The 22,377-nt window shown below is 39.4% G+C and overlaps 2 protein-coding genes across 4 annotated transcripts in view; one reads left to right on the plus strand and one right to left on the minus strand.

Annotated features, from left to right (window-relative positions):
- Nucleotides 1–559: 559 nt before the first annotated feature.
- On the minus strand, nucleotides 560–6,023 carry CKS2 (CDC28 protein kinase regulatory subunit 2). The gene is made up of 3 exons (XM_055272025.2): nucleotides 5,871–6,023; nucleotides 1,945–2,072; nucleotides 560–884 (listed from the first exon to the last, which is right to left on the minus strand). The coding sequence occupies exons 1-3, from the start codon at nucleotides 5,927–5,929 to the stop codon at nucleotides 832–834; spliced, it is 240 nt and encodes a 79-aa protein (XP_055128000.1). The 5' UTR covers nucleotides 5,930–6,023; the 3' UTR covers nucleotides 560–831.
- A 229-nt stretch (nucleotides 6,024–6,252) lies between these two features.
- Nucleotides 6,253–22,377, plus strand: part of SHC3 (SHC adaptor protein 3) — a 302,721-nt gene continuing 286,596 nt past the window's right edge. For all 3 annotated transcript variants that reach the window (XM_055272026.2, XM_055272027.2, XM_055272029.2), the window contains exon 1: nucleotides 6,253–6,367. The gene's annotated coding sequence lies outside the window, so the exon portion shown is untranslated. The remainder of the gene's footprint in view (nucleotides 6,368–22,377) is intronic.

A 22,377-nucleotide genomic window follows, 5' to 3' on the forward strand; every position in this document is an offset into this window, starting at 1 on the left:
TTATTGCCCTCATGTGTAAAGACACCCTTTCTTAACCAATGGACCTGATGTATGCTGGCTGCTCATTTAAGATGTTTCTATAGCATAGCCATTAATTAGAATAATTAACTCCAAAACACTTTCCTAGCAGCTAAAAAGGCAAAGGTGTTTTACAGTGTTTTTGAACTTTTAGAAATGTGGCGATACTTTATAGGAAACATTATCCCTACTTTGGAAATGTAGAAGAGGATAAAAAAGTTAAGAGGTTTCTCCCAAGACCACTAGTGGCCAGTGAAGTAGCCCAGATAGTATTAATTTGGGCTTTCCTGTTCTAGACAATTCTCCAGGAATCCAAGAGGTAAAATCTACTTTGGCTTTAGTTTAAACATATCCCTGGTTCTTAATTTCTTCATTAAGTGAATTAAATGGTATCCAGATCATACCACGCTATTTTAAACTCATTTAACATGATCTTTAAGGTAAGTTAACTTCCTCAGAGCTAAAACTGTAACACTGAAATCAATTTCAATAGTCACAAATTAACTGTAAGAAAATATACCTCAAAAACTTGAAACAGTGATAAATGCAACATACAAACTTTATTGAACAAAAGTAACAGGTAAACTCAAACAGGCACTTAAAAGAAAAACTGACTGGAAGAACTTTTATCTTAAACATCTTACAGTAACCTACTTGCAGTTGCATTTAACTGAGCTCTGTTGCTGTGAAGAATAGAGCTCATGCACAGGTATGGATGAAAGATTTGTACATTTCTCAAGTATTCACTGAATACCACCTTATATACACATATACATTAAATTTGAAAAAGATTTGACGATCCCCAGATAAACTTCATTTTTGTTGATCTTTTGGAAGAGGTCGTCTAAAGAGAAGAATATGTGGTTCTGTGGAAAGAAAATGTTTTGAATCATTTTACTATAGTTTTCATATACTCAACAGAAATTCAAAAGCATTCTCAACTAAGCCAGAATAAAATAAACTAAGGCCACTATTAACTGGTTTGAGGTATCTAAAATGAATTTTATTTCAAAGTTACTGTCTACAGTGAATAGACTAAAAGTAAAAAGATTACCTCTTTACAGGGAAAAACACCTCCTTCAAATCACCTACAGGATCTCATACTAACGCTCATCCCCATAGATTCTGTTTCAATAGGTGGGGCACAGAAATCTACACTTAACTTCTTCAGTTGCTTTTGTATTATCTGGACTGAATTCTAATAGGATTACGTATCTCAATCCCAAGAAAGTGATGAGTCCTTTTAGAGTTTTTGATGCAATGTTTTTCTTTAACAGCAGAGTAGAAGATAGTTTTAGTTCCACCTACTTCAGCTTCTATAGTATGTCTTCAAATTTTGTTCAAAGCATTATAAATGCTGTTAGATTTACTGATAATCCAAATCTAGAATTTAACCCACACTGTTTTAGTTTAGAAAACCCACAAAGTTTTAGTAGAGTTTACTATTTAATACCTGAAAAACTTTTGGTTAATACCAAATAGCGTAAGGTACCCATAAGCACATTTGAGTTCATATGCTATTACCTCATTTAAACTTCATGTGGTAGATATCCTTTAAAAGGGCTGAAGAATCACTTTAAATTAAATCAATTTCCACACACAGAAAAGAACACTTGTCTTGGGATATATTTATGATAAAATGCTTTGGGATACTGTTAACAATGATACAGATTTTAAAATACCTTTTTTTTTTTTTTTTACATTATTTTTCAAGTAGAATGTGTTACTTTCACTCCTGTAGTATTTTATTTACCATAAAATTGGAGCTCTCTCCAAAGTCAAGAAATTAGTCATTAAAAAAAAAAAACTTGTAAGAAGAGTTACTCTGAGGTATCATTTACTGTCAATGATATTTTTAAAATTTTGACAACCATAACCACCAATATTTCAACAATTACTGCTTTACTATAATACAGCATAGCTTACCTGGCTCATGAATCATGTAATGAACCCAGCCTAGACTCTGTTGGACGCCAAGTCTCCTCCACTCCTCTTCAGACATCAGATGAGTTTTAGGTACTTGTTTGGAAAGTTCTCTTGGTAACATAACATGCCTGTTAAAAGATACAGCCAAGTGTTAGTCCAGTGCCTTTTCTACAACTGTCGCTTTATACATGTACCTTTAGGAACTCTGTTGCTTTAATATTGAGAACTGCACTCTACTACCTTTAATTCTGATATGATGGCCTATGTTCAAATTAGGGTGCTAAGAGCACACAATCCAAAAGCAGAAGGCATTTTTCTAAGGATTAATCTTTTTCTCTTACCACAGAATGCTTACCAGTTGCCTTAATCTTCTTCAGGAATAGAAACCCAAAATGTAAGTTGAACATATGGTTACCAGCCTCCAAATCATAAGCCAACAAGATATAAGAAAACGTGTAACTTATTATGAAAAGTGTTCTCAAAAGGAAAGAACATGCTGAACTCTTTTCTCCTCCTTGTTGAATGCACATTAATATGATCAGGGAGCCAGAGCAGGAATCTAGGACCATAGAAGCAACTGTAAATTGAGAACAGTAAAGCAACAAGAGGTAAAGACCCAGCCTAGTCCCTGACTGTAAAGCTGTTATCCCTGCCCCAGATTATTAGACTTTTATGTAACGAAAAAGTCTAAGTTACAGTTAATTTGGGTTTCCTCTTACTCAACACTAGCTTTGTAGTAGCTACTAGTCCTTGTATGCTCCAGAAGTTGCTTTATACTTCAAGTACTTTGTTCAAAATTAAAAACAGAAAACCACTAACTGTACATACACATTGTGTGCAACCTCACAGTTTTCCAGTTAATTTACTGACCTATATCCAAAACTTACATTGTTCAGTTTCTTAGGCAAGCATGGAATAACCTTCAAAGTTAAACCATCAATATGTACAATTGTAGCAAATCTGTATCATTGTTAACAGTATCCCAAAGCATTCTATCAAAGATTTGCCAAACAAATCTCTTTCCCAAAACTGAATAAGAATTTTTACTCAATTACCATAAAAAGGACTTTATAAAAGTCACAATTCTCAGCTTGATGTTTACTATCTCCAGTAGTACCAACAGTTTTATACTGAACCATCCATAACCACCAACCCAAATTTTTAACCAGTATAAGATACCTGTCTGTGAGTCAGCTGGCTGGAGATGAATCAGGTGCAATCTGGTCACTTTCTGAGACACAGTAAACTGAACCCCTAACCCACTATAAGCACCCAGCTGTCATCAACTTAAATTTTAGTCTGTGGTTAAGTACCAATTTATCTGCAGGGCAAAGTGAGCCTCAGAAAAATTCTATTATGTTGCTAGATTGCCTTAAGGCCACCAAGTCATAGCTTACTACCATTATTTGTAGAGTTTTCATCAATTCCAGTGAACTATATGGTGATTCTTTGTAATTCTTACCAGTTATCACCCACATTCTTGAAATGCTGCTTTAACATCTAACTATTAAGGCTCTACAAATAATGTTATCTTATTTCTATCTTCTATGTTGTTGATTATTCTCAAAGAGAAATGTAGTGCTTTTGTACCTTTTCTATCAAACTTACAGAGTACATAAATCTACCAACGAGTTATTTAGATAGAAGTTACCATCCTTCTCCATAAACACGGAAATAGGCTCTCCGGGTTTCTTTATAAAGGAAAAATGTTTAAGTAGCATCAACACCATATGAGGATTCTACCTGTATTTTGCCACACAGAGATTTCAAACTAACTACATGTAAGGAAAATTATTTCCAAAATCTAACGTTTATTTCAGTTGAAATGCAAAATAGTGCAAGTATTACTAATTTGTAAAGCTGCCCAGAGAAATTAACAGTTTTTCTCTTGGGAAAACAGACTTCCATGATGTGGGGGTGGGGGCACTCACTGTTATTCCCTTAGAAACATTAAGACCCTTACGTAAAAGGACTAGGAAATTAAGTTTGTAATTAAGAAAAATCAAAGAAAGATAGAGATAACTGCACACTGGGAAAAATTAAATACTAGCCTTTGAAATTTACACTGCATGCTGCATCATTACATATTAATACAAACCACCCTAGACTCATGCTTTAGCGGTATATTATCACTAGTTTCCCCTTTAAAATTATCTGTGGAAATTACTATCCTGTTTCATAAACGTTAGTGGCTTGGCCAATTAATACCAGCTCTAATTTTTATTGGATTAAAATAGATCACTTCAGATATGTAAACTTTCTTCTATACATTACCACACACAAATCATTTGAGTATATTAAAACTAAAAAATCGACCTACTGCCATCAGAAAGAAGTCTGAGAAATAGCTTCATTTATTTTCAATATTATACCCTAAAAGAAACTTGTACCAACCCTTAAATCCTTATCCTAAACACTTGGCACCAGATGTGTTTCAGAATAATTTTCTAGGTTTTAGTAAGGTTATTACGGTTTACACTGTGTTCATTATTGGATATCCTCAATAGGGCTCTTGATTAACAACGCATAATTGAACACTGCCAGCATTATTACACGATTAGAACTGTATAGTTTGTTATTACTGTAAGGTTAACACAATCTACTTGAAATTCACCTACAGCCAGAAAAACGTTATTTTTCTAGCTAGGAATACAAAAGGGTGCAATTATTACTACCCATAGAAATCTTCAGTAGTCCTCAGGTGAAAACAGACTTCCATGCTACTAGGGAGGGGGAGAAAAAGAGAAACCACCCACTGTTTTGTTCTTTCTTCCTTAAATAGCATTCGGAGAAATCTAACCTACAAAGGCAACAGACAGAAAACAAGGTCACAATTTGGCCAACGATGGCATGGGCTTTATCTCTCCTAAATCTTGGTAGTATCCCAGAACGCAGCGTGGTAGTCACTACCTAGTAAGAAAAAGGGGTTGACTGTTCTGTGAAGCCACGCCCTAAATGAAGTGTCCCGCATACAATAAGGACAACAAATTTTAAATGTCCCTACCCGCTTTCCCCCAGTCTAGTTTAATTGGGGGAAGGGGACACGGTCACTTAAAATTTGTCTAATTTTACTGATCGATTACAGCTACTATGTTCTAGTACATTGCTTCAGGACTCAAACGCAAAAGTTTCTCAAAGCCCAAAATTTGGCCAGTGTATACTAGCAGAAAACAATGCCCAAAGTCCACTCAAGTTCTTAATCGGTCTTAAAATGAAACTCCTTTAATAATGCCCTCAATTGTATGACTGCGGCCAACCTATAACGGCCCACATCACCATACCCAGTAAACATTTCCGAATCCCCATCAAGCTGTTTTTTCGGGGGGTCGCCTGCAAAGCTTATTCTTATACCACTCACTTCAAAAACAAGAAAAAGTGTTCCTCCATGTTAACAGATGAAAATGACCATTTGACCATTCTAAACCACAAACTAGTAAAAGCTGCATCACCCCGTCAGCGACAGGGAAAGTGTGTCACGGTTGCTAAAGGAAAAGGACGGCACCAGGTGGGTTTTCCTGGACTGGTTCAAATACCTGGAACTGAAATCAGTTACTGAACGGCCTAATTACTTCCGCCACGGCCGAGAGAAAAGTGACTGGATGGTCACTCCGCGTCGCCGAGGACCCCGTGACCGCCAAGTTGCGCCGGTTCATACCAGGGCGCTAAACGCGGCCCGGTGGGAGCTCTTCCCTCACCCTTCGCGCACACCGAACAAAGGCCCAACCGGCTGGGCGCGGCCAGGCACCCAACTATGGCCTACTGCGCGGGGCGCCAGGTGGCCGCGACCCCAAACCGCGGCCCTCGCCCTCCGGCCCTGGGCTCCGCCCCCCAGGCCCCGACCCCCCCGACCCTGCTATGTCTGCGTCGCCCCGCCCGCGGGGGCCCTGGCTGAGGGAGCCGGCTCCGGGTCTGAGAAAGGCGCCCACCGGTACTCGTAGTATTCGTCGAAGTACTTGTCCGAGTAGTAGATCTGCTTGTGGGCCATCCTGCTGGCGCGCTGCAGAATACGAAACGAGAGAGCGCGAAGAGCGGGCACAGCAGAAAAGCCCACGTCCGGCCAAGGCAACGACTCGCCAGAGACTAACGACCACAGTCCCAACGATCCCGATTTGAATCCGACAGCCCGCCGCCGATTGGACAGCAGCGCCGACCAATCACCTTCTGCGGAAGTCGGCCGGCTGCCAGCCTATCGTCGCTGCCGCCTCGCGAAGTTCGCTTCCCGGGTCAGCCAATCAGAGATCTGTTGCGAGGTTGCCCGAGGGAAGATAGGTACGGCACGGGGGCGGGAGAGCCCTTAACGGGCAAGGGCGTGGCAAGAGGAGGGCGAAGTCGGGACGTTAATGGCCGCAGACCGCGTGCGCAGGAACGTGGAAAGCGCCAGGACGCGGAACCGTTGGGGCGGAGGACCTGAAGGCGGAGTGAGGTAGCACGGGGTTTGGTGATGACGTAGTCGGTCGAGGCCGGAAGCGTGGGCCACAGGGCTTTGAGCGGAAGCTGTCGACCTTGCGCGGTGATGGCAGTCCTCGTGACGCCTTGTATTCCCTCAGGCTCGAGCCAGGAGCCTGGGTCCATTTGAAAAGTAGTAAAAGGCAGAAATGTTCTGCGGTGTGAGGGGGAGGGCGGCTGCGCGGTCGGCTGGGTGAGGGGGGCGCCGGGCGGCTGCGGCGTGGCTGTGTCCCGGACTGCCCTGCGCAGCCGGCCGTTCCGCCGCCTCGTGCAATTGCTGAGCTTCCGGCCTGGCCCGTCGGTGGGTTACTGGCGCCGCCCTAGACGGCTGTGTGGAGAATGGAGCCTGCGGAGCCACGCGTATAGAGAGGCCCCGAGCCGGCCCGGTGGCGGCGCGCGCCGGTGGTCCCAGCCACTCGGGAGGCCGAGGTGGAGTGTCGCTTGAGCCCAAGAGTTCTAGACAGGCTTGAGCAACAGAGCCAGACCCTGTCTCCACAAAGAAATAAATAAATGGGCCAGAGACCCAGGATGCTTTCTGTAGCCTAACCTAATGTTCAGAACCAGGGCAGACCCAAGCCATGGAAAGCTTGAGGGAATAAAATAATATTCTGCAGCGGCCAAGAATAACAATGCTAATTCGTGGATAAGGGGATTTAAAATGATGTTTAACAACTTCTGGTCTTTTAATATTGACCCAGGTTTAAAAACATAATGTTCATATAAAAAAAGTTACTGGAAGAAATATATACATGTAAGTGGTGGTTATTTTTAGATGACAGAATTAAAAGTGATCTTTTTGGTATTTTTTCACATTTTCCACAATGAGCACGTGTCATTTTTATGTTAATTTCATTTTATGCGAAATGCTCCAGCGCAGTACAGGCTAGTGGGTTCAGGGTGGCTGTGACTAAGTGATATAGATGGGGTGCCTTAGACAAAGTCTCCAGACTAGAGGCTGGAAGTGAGAGGCGCCCTTTTCCATGCTGCAGACCACGGACTTCTCCAGGTTTCTGAACAAGTGAGACAGGCCGGCTAAGGACATGTATAATTTACATGTTGAGGGCCCCACCCTCATGACCATCTAATCTTGATTACCTCCCAAAGGCCCCACCTCCTGACTTCCTAATACAATCACTTGGGGGAAGAGGGTGTTTGGAATTTCCCCCCCTTTTTTTTTTGGAGACATTCTCACTCTTGCTCAGGCTGGAGTGCAGTGGTGTGATCTCGGCTCACTGCGACCTCCCCCTCCCAGGTTCAAGCCATTCTGCCTCAGGCTCCAGAGCAGCTGGGATTATAGGCCCAGCTAGGTTTTGTATTTTTAGTAGAAAGGGGTTTTCATCATTTTGGCCAGGCTGGTTTCGAGCTCCTGACCTCAAGTGATCTGCCCGCCTTGGCCTCCCAAAGTGCTGGGATTGTCAGAGGCAAGTGAACCAGAGCAACTCCATCTTAAACAGGAGCTGGGTAAGATGAGGCTAAAACCTACTGGGCTGCATTCCCAGACAGTTAAGGCATTCTAAGTCACAGGATGAAATGGGAGGTCAGCACGGAATATAGGTCATGAAGACCTTGCTGATAAAACAGATTGCAGTAAAGGAGCCAGCCAAAACCCACCAAAACAAAAATGGCGAAGAGAATGACCTTTTGGTCCTCACTGTTAACACTCCCACCAGTGCCATGACAGTTTACAAATGCCATGGCAACATCAGGAAGTTACCCTACATAGTCTAAAAAGGGGAGGCATGAATGATCCACCCCTTGTTTAGCATATAAGCAAAAAATAACTATAAAAATGGGCAACCAGTAGCCCTCGGCTGTTCTGTCTATGGAGTAGCCATCCTTTTATTCCTTTACTTTCTTAATAAACTTACTTTCATTTTGCACAGTGGACTCACCCTGAATTCTTTGTTGCACGAGATCCAAGAATTCTCTCTTGGGATGTGGATCAGACCCCTTTCCTGTAACAGAATTACAGGCGTGAGCCACAGCACCCGGCCTGGAATTTCCACGCAAGATTTGGTGGCTAGGAGCAGACACAAACATTTGTTCATACATGATAGAATCCTTCAGGTCTCAGATTAAGGATTTCATCTTCTGAAAGGCCTTCCTTAATCAACTTCTCTAGAGAAAGTTCTTCAGTTTCCCCATTATGCCCTTGCCACCAACTCCAGTGGGCTTCCCTCCCACTGTCGCAATTGCATGTTTGCTTAGGTGGTGTTTGTCTCCCTAGCAGCACTATTAAATACTCTCTGTTAGTGAGCCAAGACCGCGCCACTGCACTCCAGCCTGGGCGACAGAGCAAGACTCCGTCTCAAAAAACAACAACAACCACAAAAAAAAGCTCTGTGAAGCTAGTGTAGAGGCCATGTCTGTTTTGTTCACCACGCAGTGCCTAGCACATAGCAGAGTTCCTTGCACATAAGCACACAATAAGAAGTAAATTTTAGGCACAGTATAATAACGTAAGAGTAAATAATTAGATATAATAATTACTATGATGGCAAAAATGTGAATAAACTGTTAAGGAAAATGGACAAGGAAATTACTTTCTGGCAGAACCTGGGGGAAAAAAAAACTTCCTAGGAGATATATTTTTAAATAAATGTACAGATGCTCCTTAATTTACAATAATGGGATTGCATCCTGACAAGTCAAAAAAAATTGTAAGTTGAACCATTGTAAGTCAAGGACCATCCGCATTGTGAAAAGTTCAAACACATGGAATAATAGAATCAACTCCCACGTACAGGTTGTGCATACTTAATCTGAAAATCCGAAATGCTCCAAAAGTCCAAAACGTTGAACAACACTGACACAGGCTCAAAGGATATGCTCATTGGAGCACTTCAGATTTCAGATTTTCCTATTAGAGATACTGAATGGGAAAATAAAATGCCAATATTCCAAATTCCAAAAAACCCTGAAACACTTCTGGTCCCAAGTGTTTTGGGTAAGGGATACTCAACTTGTTCCAGTCATTTAGCTTCAGCAATTACTGTTTGCCAATCATGTTTCATCTGTTCCCCTCTAACTTTTTTTTTTCTAGAATATTATTGAAGAGATCTCAGATATGTCAGTTCACTCCTAAATAAAACTTTTCAGTGTATCTCTGTGTTTATGGTGTTCATCTCAGAAAAATTTTTTAAAAAATACATAACCACGTCATTATTACACTTAGAGGTCCTTAATACTCTTTGATAGCTGTTTTAGACTCAAAGTGCTGGGATTATAGGCGTGAGCCACCACACCCGGCCACATTTTGTTATTGTCTCTTTTAGTCTTCTTTAAACAACCCCCCAACCTCTACCTACATAGACACCCTCCCCTGCCACCTTTTTTAACATCTGTTCATCAAACCAGGTCATTTTTGCCTGTGGAACGTTCCACATTCTGGATCTATGTAATTGTTTCCTTGTGGTGCAGTTTCCCTGGTTTTTCTATTTCTTGTATTTGTTACAATCTGGCATTTAGATCTAGGTTAAAACAAAACAAAACAATTTACCAAAAATCCCTAGTAAATGGCAGACTCATATTTGAGCCCAAGCAGTCTGACTCCAGAGTTAGGCCTCTTACCCACTATTCTGTTCTGTCTCTTAGAGTTCCACAGGTAGAAAACCAGGAGGACCAAGCACCTTTCCAAAGAAAGGATTGGCAGTTGTAAAGGTGTGAGGAAGTGTGGTACACACAGAAAATGCTGAATAGGTTTGGCTTAGATTGTAAAAGTCATGGAAAGGAAAGTTGTGGGAAGTGAATGTAGGAGGATGAATGTGGTAGACAGAAAAATGGCCCCCAAAGATGTCTGTCTTAGTCAATTTTATGTTGGTATAAAGGACTACCACAGCCTGGGTAATTTATAAACAAAAGAAATTTATTTCTTACCGTTTTGGAGGCTAGGAAGTCAAAGGTAGAGGGGCCACATCTGGTGAAGGCCTTCTACTGCATCATAACATGGTGGAGGGCATCCCATGGAGGGAGGGCAAGGGCCAGCCGGCTCAGGTGTCTCTTCCTCTTCTTATAAAGCCACAGTCCCGTCATGGGAGCCCCACCCTGATGACTTTAATCTTAATTACCTCCCAAAGGCACCACCTCCAAATACCGTAAACATATAAATTTGGGGATTAAGTTTCCAACACGTGAAATTTGGGGGACACATTCAAACCACAGCAATGTTCATGTCCTAATCTTTGGTATCTGTGAATGTTACCTCACACAGCAAAAGAGACTTTACAAATGTGATTAAATTAAGGATTTTAAGATAGGGAGATTATCCTGGATTATCAGAGTGGTCAGATGTTATCACAAGGGGCCTTAGAGGAGGGAGACAGGAGGGTCTGTGAAGGAGCTGGGATGAAAACAGAAGTCAGAGTAATGTGACCACGAGGCAAGTGCTGCAGGTGGCTTTTTGAAGCTGGGAAAAAGAAAGAAATAGATTTCTTCCCTAGAGTCTCCAGAAGGAACTCAGTCTTGCTGACATAATTTTAGCCTAGTCAGACCTATTTTGGATGTCTGACTCTGTACCTATAAACTACATGTGACTAATAGAATAGAAACAATATCCCAGTGTGATGTTTGCTGCAGCTTTGTAATTGTAGATGCCCTTTCTCATTTTAGAAGTTCTTTTATTCCTAGCTTGCTGAATTTGTATCATAAATAGATACTGTATTCCATCAAATGCTTTAAAGCCTTTTAGTTTTATAGTTAATTCAAAATTACTTTACAACTATGAATATAAGTTGTAAATATAAAAGAACTGAAAAGATTTTAGTAACTGCAGTCTTAAGGAAAAGTCACATGGAAATATTATTGAAAACTAAATAGCTGAAATAAAACATTTAATAAGTAAACTGAATGCATAGTGGATACAAATGAAGAGCTAATTATTGAACTAGAAGATTATGTTGAGTACCAGCTCCAGAAAGCATTAGGAAGGAATAAAGAGATGGTAACTATGAAGTAAAAAGACATAGAGGCTAGAAGTAGAGGTGACAACTGTCATTAAAGAAGAGTCCCAAAGGGAGAGAAAAAATAAACAGAAGGGAGGAAATACTTGTACAAATAATGGCTGTGAATTCCCTAGTTTTAAAGAAAGATAAAATACTTTAGATTGAAAGGGCTTATAGAGTGCTGAACAGTAGAGATAAAAAATATATAACCACAGAAAGATTATAGTGCAATTTAAGAAGATCAAAGACAAAGGAAAATTCTAAAAGCTTCCAGGGAGAAACTGTAGATCACTTACAAAGCAGCAAGAATAGAATGACAATGGCAATCTCAAAAGCCTTACTGTATCCAAGAAGAAAATGGGTTACTGTTTAGAATCTATTGGATAAAAGAATAAAAGTAAATTCACTACAACAATGCAAAATATATTGGAAATAAAGCAAAGTTTTACTGTTGTCTAAAAAAGCATAGATGTAAATAATGTTTATTGTTACCAATTGAGAAACTAACGTGGCTAATAGAGAGAGGCTAAGAGGGAAGTTAGTGCATGCTAAGGCACTTATCTTTGCAGCTGCTGATAAATTTAGAAAGTTGAAAGAGATTAGGAATCCATTACCAGAACTATTGGCTATAGTTGCTTTGTTTCTGTTACCATCTGCAATAGCAAAATTAGATGCTTCAAGTACTGCATGCCTCCTTGGGGTACAACTGAAATTATTGTCACAAATGCTTCCTATCCTAGTATGCATGCTCCTTTGCAAAGCAACTTGACTACTCTTTCCATAGATAGGTGAAGTCTATTTCTTCACCCTTGGTCTGGTCTTATGACTTGCTTTGGCCAGTGGAGTGTGGCTGAAGTGATGTTACACCACTTCGGAGGTTAGTCCTTAAAAGACATGTCAGTTTCTACCTTCCCTGTCTTGAAAGGCTGCCTGTGAATGTGATCATCAGCAAGACACATAGAAGAGAACTAAGTTGCTTGGCCATCAATAGCACCAGCTGCTAAACATGTGCCTACTGTAAGAATTAAGAGAAAGAGGAGAGAAACACAAAGGGTGGCTTGACAGTCAACAGGTTTATTTCAAACCTGGGAGAGATTTCTGAACAAGTTTAGTTCAAACCTGGGAGAGATTTCTGAACACAAAGGGTGGCTTGACAGTCAACAGGTTTATTTCAAACCTGGGAGAGATTTTCTGAACAAGTCAGAAGCTCCACTCTCTTACAGACTAAGAGTTTGTAAGGATTCAGGGTGGGAGAATTTATCAGAGACTTAGACTGCTGTGTCTCTTTGTTATGCTTATCTGGGAGGGAGAGTTGTGTTTCTGTTCCCATACATCTTTCTGCAGCTGCAGGCATATCCCTCCGGTGTCTACTTTTACGTTCCCTATCTTAGTGCACCTGAAGGGAAAGGAATATGCTTATTAAGGCCCACTGTTTTACTGGTGCCCATCGTATGAGGGCGAAATTTGTCAGTTACCCAAGAGACTTTCCCCCCACCTCCCTCTGTGCCTGAGCTGTCTTATCTGTGTTTTACTGCTTGCTCTTTCTGGCTGCTTGTAGTTAGAAGAGAAGTGATTTCCTTGAAATGCATGAGGCTAGAAAGGGAGTTGGAACTTAAAGTGTCAGTGTTTATCCACGATGACGGTGCTTCTGCTCTATCATTCCAGACCCTATAGTTATAAAAGGACAAGGGGCGACGTGTTCTTTTTGGCTACTTCCTGCTGATGGTGTGGGCAGAGAGCTTTTTGATCTTGGATTGACTGCAGGAGCAACACAGTCTGTAGATGTTTTTGGGTGGTTGTCTGTGAAATGGCCATGATTCTGTCGGTTAAAATGTTTTGAAAAAGGTTAATTAGGCAGGGTAAAAACATTAGTCCTAGGCTTTTCAGCAGAGTTTTTTATTAGGCCCAATTGTTTGAGACAGAAGCAACATTTCTTTCCTAATCACAGGCAGATGTGTTATTTTTCATTAGTAACTGTTATTCCTGCTATGAGGATAATAATTAAGCAAAATGCTACAGTAATTGAGATTCTTTGTCGGATATTCCACCCTGAGGGTGCTACGGTATATAGTCCTACTGCAAATAGTAGAGTGAGTAAAGCAATTCCCGCAAGGGTGGCATAGTAGTATAATTTCCATTAAAAAAGATTTTAATATTTGGCTTAAAAGGAGCGGTAGAAACGACAAGAAATATTTGGTGAGGTAAGGATGAGACTGAGTAACATGAGTAATTTTCACTTAGTTACTTACCTTTTATGATTTTCGGCTTAAGATTTCATTTTTTTACATTGATAGGACGTTTTTCTGGGCTGTTAGAGGTTGCTTTCTCAGCTCTTTAGGCTTTGACTTAAGTGTGACGTATCCAAGAGTTGATTTCTGTAATGGATATAATTTAAACTGTAGAGAATAATAAAAATTGAAAAACATTAGGCAAGACTAGAATTTAAGAACAGGTGTGCTACAGTTTTCTAAACATAATTTCCACTCTTCAGTTTCCCATTTTTATTAAAAGGCAAATCATGGTAGGACTGGTTTGCTTTATTATACTTGGCTTTATTATTTGTATACAGTGCATCAAGAATAATTAATTGCTACATAGGCCTTTTAAATCGGTTTTTATGGAACTTTGTTTTATAAAAGGGATTTGAGATAAGACTTGTTAAAGCCAAGCCCAGTCATGGATTTGTACCATTAAATACCTATGAGTTGAGTGAATTCCTCTCCTCTTGTGGTTTTAAGATAACTTGGCGTTCCTGGCCTGTCAGAAAGTGACATTCTTTACTTAACCACAGATCAGAAACCCTGTACAGGGACTGTGTACACAAAATATGAGGCCAGTTTCCAAGGGCTTTCTTGGCTTCATAAGTCAAGTTTGATTCCTTAAAGGAAAGTGCACCATTCCAGTCAAAGCCTTGGTAAAATAACCAGGTTTTCCAATTGTGTTCTGTTACAAAAGAAAATGCACTGATGCAAACAGCTATATTGTTGTAATTTAAGAATACTTATAACTAGTTTTCAAATTCTAGAGGAACTAGTCAGAGAGAAACAAACACACTTTAAATTCTATTTACAGGAGTATACTTAGTTGTTAAAGGCTGTAGGTAGCTTAAAACAAGTTTTCTTGACTCTGAAAAATAAGATAAAGATTAGCAGTGTTCTAAGCAAAAGATAAAAATTTGTTTTTGTTTTCTGTTAGTTTAGTCCATTTTATTAACCTTTGTTTTGCTTGATATTTATAAACATTTTTGCTTTTCATGAGTCCTGTACATTTTGCTGTTGTTGTTGTTGTGAATAACCTGCATTTGAGAGCACTTGTTAAAGTTCCACAGCTTGAATATAAATCATGTTTTGAAGAGAATTAAAACAAAATAACAATTATCTATAAATAACAAGATGTCCAGTTTGGATACAGTTAGAAATGCAATTGACAATGAAATTTGGTCATTTATGTGGTTTACAGTAACCCAACATAACAATTTTAATTGTGATTTAATAGTACATTTTTGGACAGGAGAACCTTAGACACCCCATACAGTTTTGGAACTTATGTTAATATTATTCCCTAAAATATAACCGATTAGATGTTATTTTGGCAATCTCATGTTGCCAAATAATCCTGTTTACCTCTTTTTCAGATGGTTCAGGGGTCCTGCGCAGCACCCAAAAGCTAGGGGTTGGGAAAGACAACCTTGAGATTAAAGTTTGATTTGGGGAAGGCTGTTAAATATGTTTAAAATTTAAAACCCTTGATATTATGAAATAGAATTTTAGATTACTGTAAGTTGTTTTTTGTTTGTTTGTTTTGTTTTGTTTTGCCAAAATGATGAGTTAACAATCTGGAAAAGCAAAACCCATTTTTTAGCCTTTTGTATTACATGAAATTTCTGTTTAAAAGAGAAAGTTAAATTTTACCCTTGCATTAGTTTGCTATTAATGTTAACCCTAATTGTAATGAAACCTTATAGATAATTTTATTTTATTTTAACCAATTTGATTATGAAGTGAGATTTTTACATACCCGTTATAACCCTTGACAAGTTTTGCTAAATAGTAGATCAGCATTTTAAGAAAATCTTGTGGTGCCTTTATTTTAGTGTTCACTTTACAGAAAAAACCATATAGTACCTATCTTTTGAGTTTAGTTAATATGTTTACACACAGAGTTTTCTTTGCAGGATTAATTTTTACCATGTTTTTAAAATTAAACCGTTCACTTTATTTTTTTTAATTTTATGAGTATTTTTATTCATAAGCAAAATGTACATTTTTATGCCTTCTTATAATTTTTAACTAAAAATACTTCTTACTGTTTTTATACACCTTGCATGCAAATCCCTGTTCAGCAGTTTTAATTACATGTTATAATGGTAATTTTTAGCAATTTTTAACTTTAATGTAAAACCTGTTTTGTTTTGTTTTTTGTCACTTGAAACTAAAAACACTGACTCATTTTGTAATTTGGGGGAAGTAGCTATCAAATATAATGCATTTTTTTTCAATCCTAAATACGTGGGTAAAAACGGAAGGGGAGTGCTTAGGTAGAAATAAGTAACTCCTGAACTGTTGGGAGCAAAGTTCAGCTGGGCAATACTTTTTTTTTTCTTTTGAGACGGAGTCCTGCTCTGTCACCTAGGCTGGAGTGCAGTGGGTGATCTCAGCTCACTGCAACCTCCGCCCCCTGGGTTCAAGCAATTCCCTGCCTCAGCCTCCTGAGTAGCTGGGATTACAGGCGCCTGCCACCATGCCTGGCTAATTTTGGTATTTTTAGTAGAGACGAGGGTTTCACCATCTTGGCCAGGCTGGTCTTGAACTCCTGACCTTGTGATCCACCTGCCTAGGCCTCCTAAAAGGCTGGGATTACAGGCGTGAGCCACTGTGCCCGGCCATTGGGCAATACTCTTTATGACACAGACAAGTGAAGTCTTCTTAGTTCCAAAAGTGCTGACTTTATTTTTGTAGTCACAGAGTAGTTTAAAGGCAAGGCTTACCCAGCCTCTGGCTCCCACATGAACATAATTTATTCAGTATGCCATATTTTCTTTTTTTTTTTTTTGAGATGGAGTCTTGCCCTGTCGCCCAGGCTGGAGTGCAGTGGCACAATCTCAGCTCACTGCAACCTTCGCCTTCTGAGTTCAAGCGATTCTGCTGCCTCAGCCTCCCAAGTAGCTGGGATTACAGGTGCCCGCCACCACACCCGGCTAATTTTTTGTATCTTTAATAGAGGTGGGGTTTCACCAGGTTGGCCAGGCTGGTCTCTAACTGCTGACCCATGATCCGCCCGCCTCTGCCTCCCAAAGTGCTGGGATTACAGGCATGAGCCACCGCACCCGGCTGCCAGATTTTCTTAAGGAGCACTAGACACTCAGAATATTTTTACTGGTAGGAAATGAGATTTTCTAGATGTCTAAATTAACTGCCAGTTCTGGTTTATCTTAGGGACATGCTCATTGAAACAGTATTATCGCTCAGTTTAAATCCTAACTTTTGTTCCCTTATGATCTTGTTAAAGTGATGAATATGTTTTGTACAATGAAGACGACTTCCTTTTGCTTTTTTAGGCTAGGGCTTCAGCATGAGAATTATGCTTTGACACAGAAAATCAGGTCTAAAAAAATATAATAAAGCATTCTGTAAAGAAGGAGGCTCTACCTTACAACCCAGAGAGAAAAATGTGTGGCACCAAGGCCTGGTTCCTTCTTCCCTCATTGTTTTGTCATTTTTCCCCCCGACTTTGGGAACTAAAATCTCTTTGCTTAAATGCGGAATTCATAAATTGAAACAGACTCTTGGATTTTGTTTTAAAGGCAAAGTAATAATACTTCTATGTATTTTATAGGGTTATATAGTATAATAACTCGAATCCATGGTTGGATCTGACTGAACCTACATAGATACTAATCTGAATGACTCATTTATAGAAAATGTGCAATATTCTAAGTATAAAAAAAATTAAACGGGAGTAGTTTGCTTTTGTTTTGTAGTATAAATGAAAATAACCTAGATGGCAAACTATTCAATTATCTGAGCAGAAATTATGAATGGAAGGTGTATTCCAGAGCTGTATGACTGAGGGACATTTCAACTTGAACTCCGCAGTGGCAAAAGCAGTGTATAAACTAATGCTAGTGTATACACTACTAAAGTGCCAAGTTATGTGACATTTCCTAATCTAATTTTAAAAATGAAACATTTTCTTTTTTCTTTTTTTTTTTTTTTTCCACTGTGGAGGGCAGTAACACTAAAATCTTCCCCATGGGTACAAGTGAATGATTTAGTTAATACATTGACATACTTAACTATTAGTGTTTCTGGGAAGCTGGATTTGATATAAACTTATTTTGAAAAACACGGTTTATGAAATTTTATAATAAAATTATCAATAAAGACATTGTTAAGTTTCCATAAACATTAAATGTGAATATCTGTTGTCATGATTTTAAATGTCAAAGAAAAACTTTTAAAAATTAATATAGTGGCTGGGCGCAGTGACTCACGCCTATAATCCCAGCACTTTGGGAGGCCGAGGTGGGCGGATCACAAGGTCAAAAGATCGAGACCATCCTGGCCAACATAGTGAAACCCTGTCTCTACTGAAAATACAAAAATTAGCTGGGCGTGGTGGCGCATGCCTGTAGTCTCGGCTACCTGGGAGGCTGAAGCCGGAGAATTGCTTGAACCTGGGAGGCAGAGGTTGCAGTGAGCCGAGATTGTGCCACTGCACTCCAGCCTGGCGACAGAGCGAGACTCCGTCTCTAAATAAATAAACACATAAATAAACATTAATATAGTGATAATATACATGTCCTGTGTTTGCTATTAAATTTAAGACCAAGAACAATGCCTAGATTGATCCCTTAAGTAATTAAATTTTGAACTGTGCAATACAGTTTAGTGTGTCTTTGGAAAACAATGTTAGAGCTGGAGAACATACCTAAGAATTAAAACTTAAACCATAAATAGTAGTGGTATATCTAAGCTAACTGGGACATCTAGCAAAAGCACACACACATAATAAAACCCCACAATTTTGCTTCAGTAGAAGAATAAAGTAAAATGGCAATATACACAGTATTACTTTGCTTAACATTTTCCTTAAAAATATTTGATTTAAGTGCTTATTTTTCTTAGGCCAGTTAATTAATTAGAGCTCTTTTTAATAGACATTGCACACATAACACATATATAGCCACACAGCCAGCAGAAGATCCAGTAGTTATAAGATTTACATTTGCTAATTTCCTAATTGGATTATTGGCCTCCGGACGAGGCTCTTTAAGAAAAAGGGTAGGAAAACAATTTTCAGGGCCTAATAAACAAGCATAGCTGGAAGACAAACACAGATTTTGAGAGGTACTTATTCACCTTTAATTCCAGTGGCTCCATAAGGACAACAGAGATTTTTCCCAAAATGGGATTTGTGGAGACTTTTCTGTTTTCCAAGGGAGTCCCAGGTCACCAGAAGTTATTCTAGGGTCTTTTTTGCATGCACCAAGAGTGGCAAGACAGAGTGAAGAAAAGTAATTTTGACTGAGAAAAAAAAAAACTAAAAACCTTTTTTAGGAAAACAAGATTTATGAAGAGAAAAACATAAAGGTCTTTTGAATATTCTTAGCTTGGATATCCATTTTAATTAAGCTGAACACTTTTTTATTAAGGGTAAGGGTGGAGGTTAGAATTATACAAATATTATGCCAAGTTAAATTAAAGGATTGGGTTATGTGCAGGAATTCCCTGTGATAATAAGAGAGATTTTTAGAGAAAGATCCCAGAAGCTGTTCGATCTGCCGCAAATCAGACATGGAGAGGGGAACATGAACGTGAGCAATGCCTTTAACCCTGGCCACTTCCTGGAGAGGGAGAATGGTAGAGGAGGTTTGACTGCTTGGAGTAGTTTTTGAAAAGGTGGAGAAGGAGGAGGGGTGGGGTTTAAAGTAGAAGAAAGCCTGAATATGGAGAACCTCTTGCCATTTGCCATTTCTGGTGATAAAGTTGTTAAGGTCCCTGAGAATTTGAAAGTTAAAGGTGCCATATTTGGGCCATCGGCTGTTATTATCTAGTCTGTATTGGGGCCAAGCCGTGTTGCAGTAGAAAATTAAACACTTTGGCTTTAGGGTTCCACGTAAGCCAAGTCTGGAGAGGTTGCGAAGATGACAGTTCAGTGGGGAGGATGTAGGAATGTGGGATTGTTTGGCACCCATACGGGCTGGTAAAAGGAAGCCAAGGGTGGTCTTTTTTCTAGGTGTCCCCAGACAAAAGACAGAGACCCAGAACCCTCTTTCTGAAAGAGGCCAGTTAAGCTGAGAAGGAACTGGGCGTCCTCAAGATTTTCTCTAGCTTAGTCCCGTTGGCCCTCCAAGGACCTGGATGGCAGGCCAGACTTTCTCTGGTACCAGGAGGAAGCCAGGAGAAGGCAGATCTTCCCAGTTGGCTGAATTCGTGTCCGATGTTGGATGTTCCAGTTGGAATTGGCAAACGGCTTCCCAGACTGGAGCCACATGAGGAAGAGAGAGACAGAGAAAGAGAGAGAGGAAGAGGGAGCAAGGGTTAGGGAGCGAAATACCTGTTGTGGGTGGTTGGAGGTGGATTCCTGAGACCTAAGGGTTTTGAGAGCCCTGGCCTTAGCCTAGCAGTCCCCTTCAGGTTAGTTGTCCTCATGCAAATCGCTTGAAAACTAAAATGAGAGAAAAGACAGGGGCAGGTGGCCAGATACCCTCAGGATCCAGGAGTTAACTCAGGATGAGCTGCCATTGCTCACTGCTTCCTGGGTTGCAAGAGAGCCTCTGCCTCCAACACCTGTCCTGGGTTTCAGTACCAAATGTAAGAATTAAAGAAAGAGGAGAGAAACACGAAGGGTGGCTTGACAGTCAACAGGTTTATTTCAAACCTGGGAGAGACTTCTGACCAAGTTAGGTCAGAAGCGGTACTCTCTTACAGACTAAGAGTTTTTAAGAATTCAGGGTAGGAGAGTTTATCAGAGGCTTGGACTGCTTCTGTGTTTCTTTGTTGTGCTTATGTGGGAGGGAGAGTTGTGTGTCTGTTCCCATACATCTTTCTGCAGCTGCAGGCATATCCTCTGAGTCTGCTTTCAGCTTTTCTATCTTAGTGCACCTGAAGGGAAAGGAATGTGCTTATTAAGGCCCACTGTTTTACTGGTCCCCATTGTATGATGGTGAAGTTTGGCAGTTACCCAAGAGACTTTCCCCTCACCTCCCTCTGTGCCCGAGCTGTCTTATCTGTGTTTTACTGTCTGCTCTTTCTGTCTGCTTTAGTTAGAAGAGAAGTGATTTCCTTGAAATGCGTGAGGCTAGAAAGGGAGCTGGAACTTAAAGTGGCGGTGTTTGTCCCAGATGACGGTGCTCCTGCTCTATCACCTATAGCACTAAATGCAGCACCTAATGAGACCAAGAAAAATGAGGATAGGAACTGCCCAAACACCCCTTGGAATCCTGAGGAAGAATAAATCATTGTTTTAAGTCGCTAATTTTTGGGGACAGTTTATTATGCACAATAGACAACTGATACATTCCCTTTTTACCTTTGTTCGTAATTCAAGTCTCATAGAAGTATATCTGATTGAGGAATATCTAATTACATCCAAAATCACAGTTACAATGAAATCCATGAAATGCTTTGAGTTTTCCAACCTCTGAAGCATTGGAGGGGCATTAGAATAGACCATGAAGGAAATACATGAACTATATACTAATTTGAAAACCTAGGTAAGAAAGATCTTTAAGCAAGCTGGTCTACATACTAGAAGAAGAGGGGGAAAAGTCCAACTCACAAAATGAGGCTAGCATAACCTTTACTCCAGAATCAGAGAGAGGAAACAGTACAAAAAAAGCAGAGTCATTATGATTTTAAAACACATATGTGAATTTCACTAACTAAACCCAACATTTTATTAAAAATGGCATCATCATTAAGTAGGGTTTTTCTCAAAAACTCAATGGCAATGAATTTATGACAGTGAGCCAAACTATCAATGTAATTCACACATTAATAGAAGAAAAAAAAGAAATATAATGTTAATATATGCAGAAAAAGCAACTGATGAAGCTGAACCCTGATTTATAACAAAAATTTTGAGAATAGAGGGAAATGTTCTTATTTGATAGAAGTTACATACAAAACCCTACAGCAAACATATTAATGGAGAAACTTTAGGCACATCCCCTTTAAGACTGGAAATATTACAAAGATGCCCATTGTTACTACGTACAAATATGATCATTTTCTTTGTATACCATGATGTGAAAAAAATTGCAAGCACCAGCGTAAAGTATCTAAGACTTAACTTAGCAATGAATGCACAAGATCTTTATGAAGACAGCAAAAGAGGCTCTATGTAAATGTAGGAATATAACTCATTTATGGTACTGCCAATGTAATATTGTAAGATGTTAGTACTCCCTACATTTACAAATTCATTGCAATCCCAGTGAAAATTCCAGAAAGTTGTTTGAGAACATTGAAAAACATATTCTAAAATTTATATAGAGGAATAAAGAAACAGCTAAATCACAAATCCACAAATAGCTAAATTAATTTTGAAATGATTCTGAAATCTAGGAAAAACATATAAAACAATGCAACAGAATAAGAAATGTAGAAATAGATGCATGTGTGTATGGGGAGTGGATATTTGATAAGAATGGTCCCAAATACCAGTGGAGAAAGTATATAATTGAGAAAATTATTCCAATACATGTAGAAAATGTGAACAAAATTATAGGGCTAATAGATGAAAGTTGGAGAATATCTTTGTGACCTTTGGGTCACAAAAGGCAGAATGTCAGTAACCATTTGGCAAAAAAATTGATCAAATTTGACTACAAGAAAAGTAAGCATTTTTGTTTAATTAGGGACACCTGAGGTCAGGTGCCTGATAAAAGATATTTACAAGGAACGTAAGTCAATACAGAATTAATATCAAAATTTGACCAAGAACTTTTACAAACAAGAGAAAAAATAGAAATACAGCAGAATTTTGGCAAAAGCTAATTCAACAGCATTTTGGCAAAAACTTTAATAGGCAATTCATAGAA

Source organism: Symphalangus syndactylus, chromosome 3 (assembly GCF_028878055.3).
Source record: "Symphalangus syndactylus isolate Jambi chromosome 3, NHGRI_mSymSyn1-v2.1_pri, whole genome shotgun sequence".
Taxonomy (NCBI): Eukaryota; Metazoa; Chordata; class Mammalia; order Primates; family Hylobatidae; genus Symphalangus; species Symphalangus syndactylus.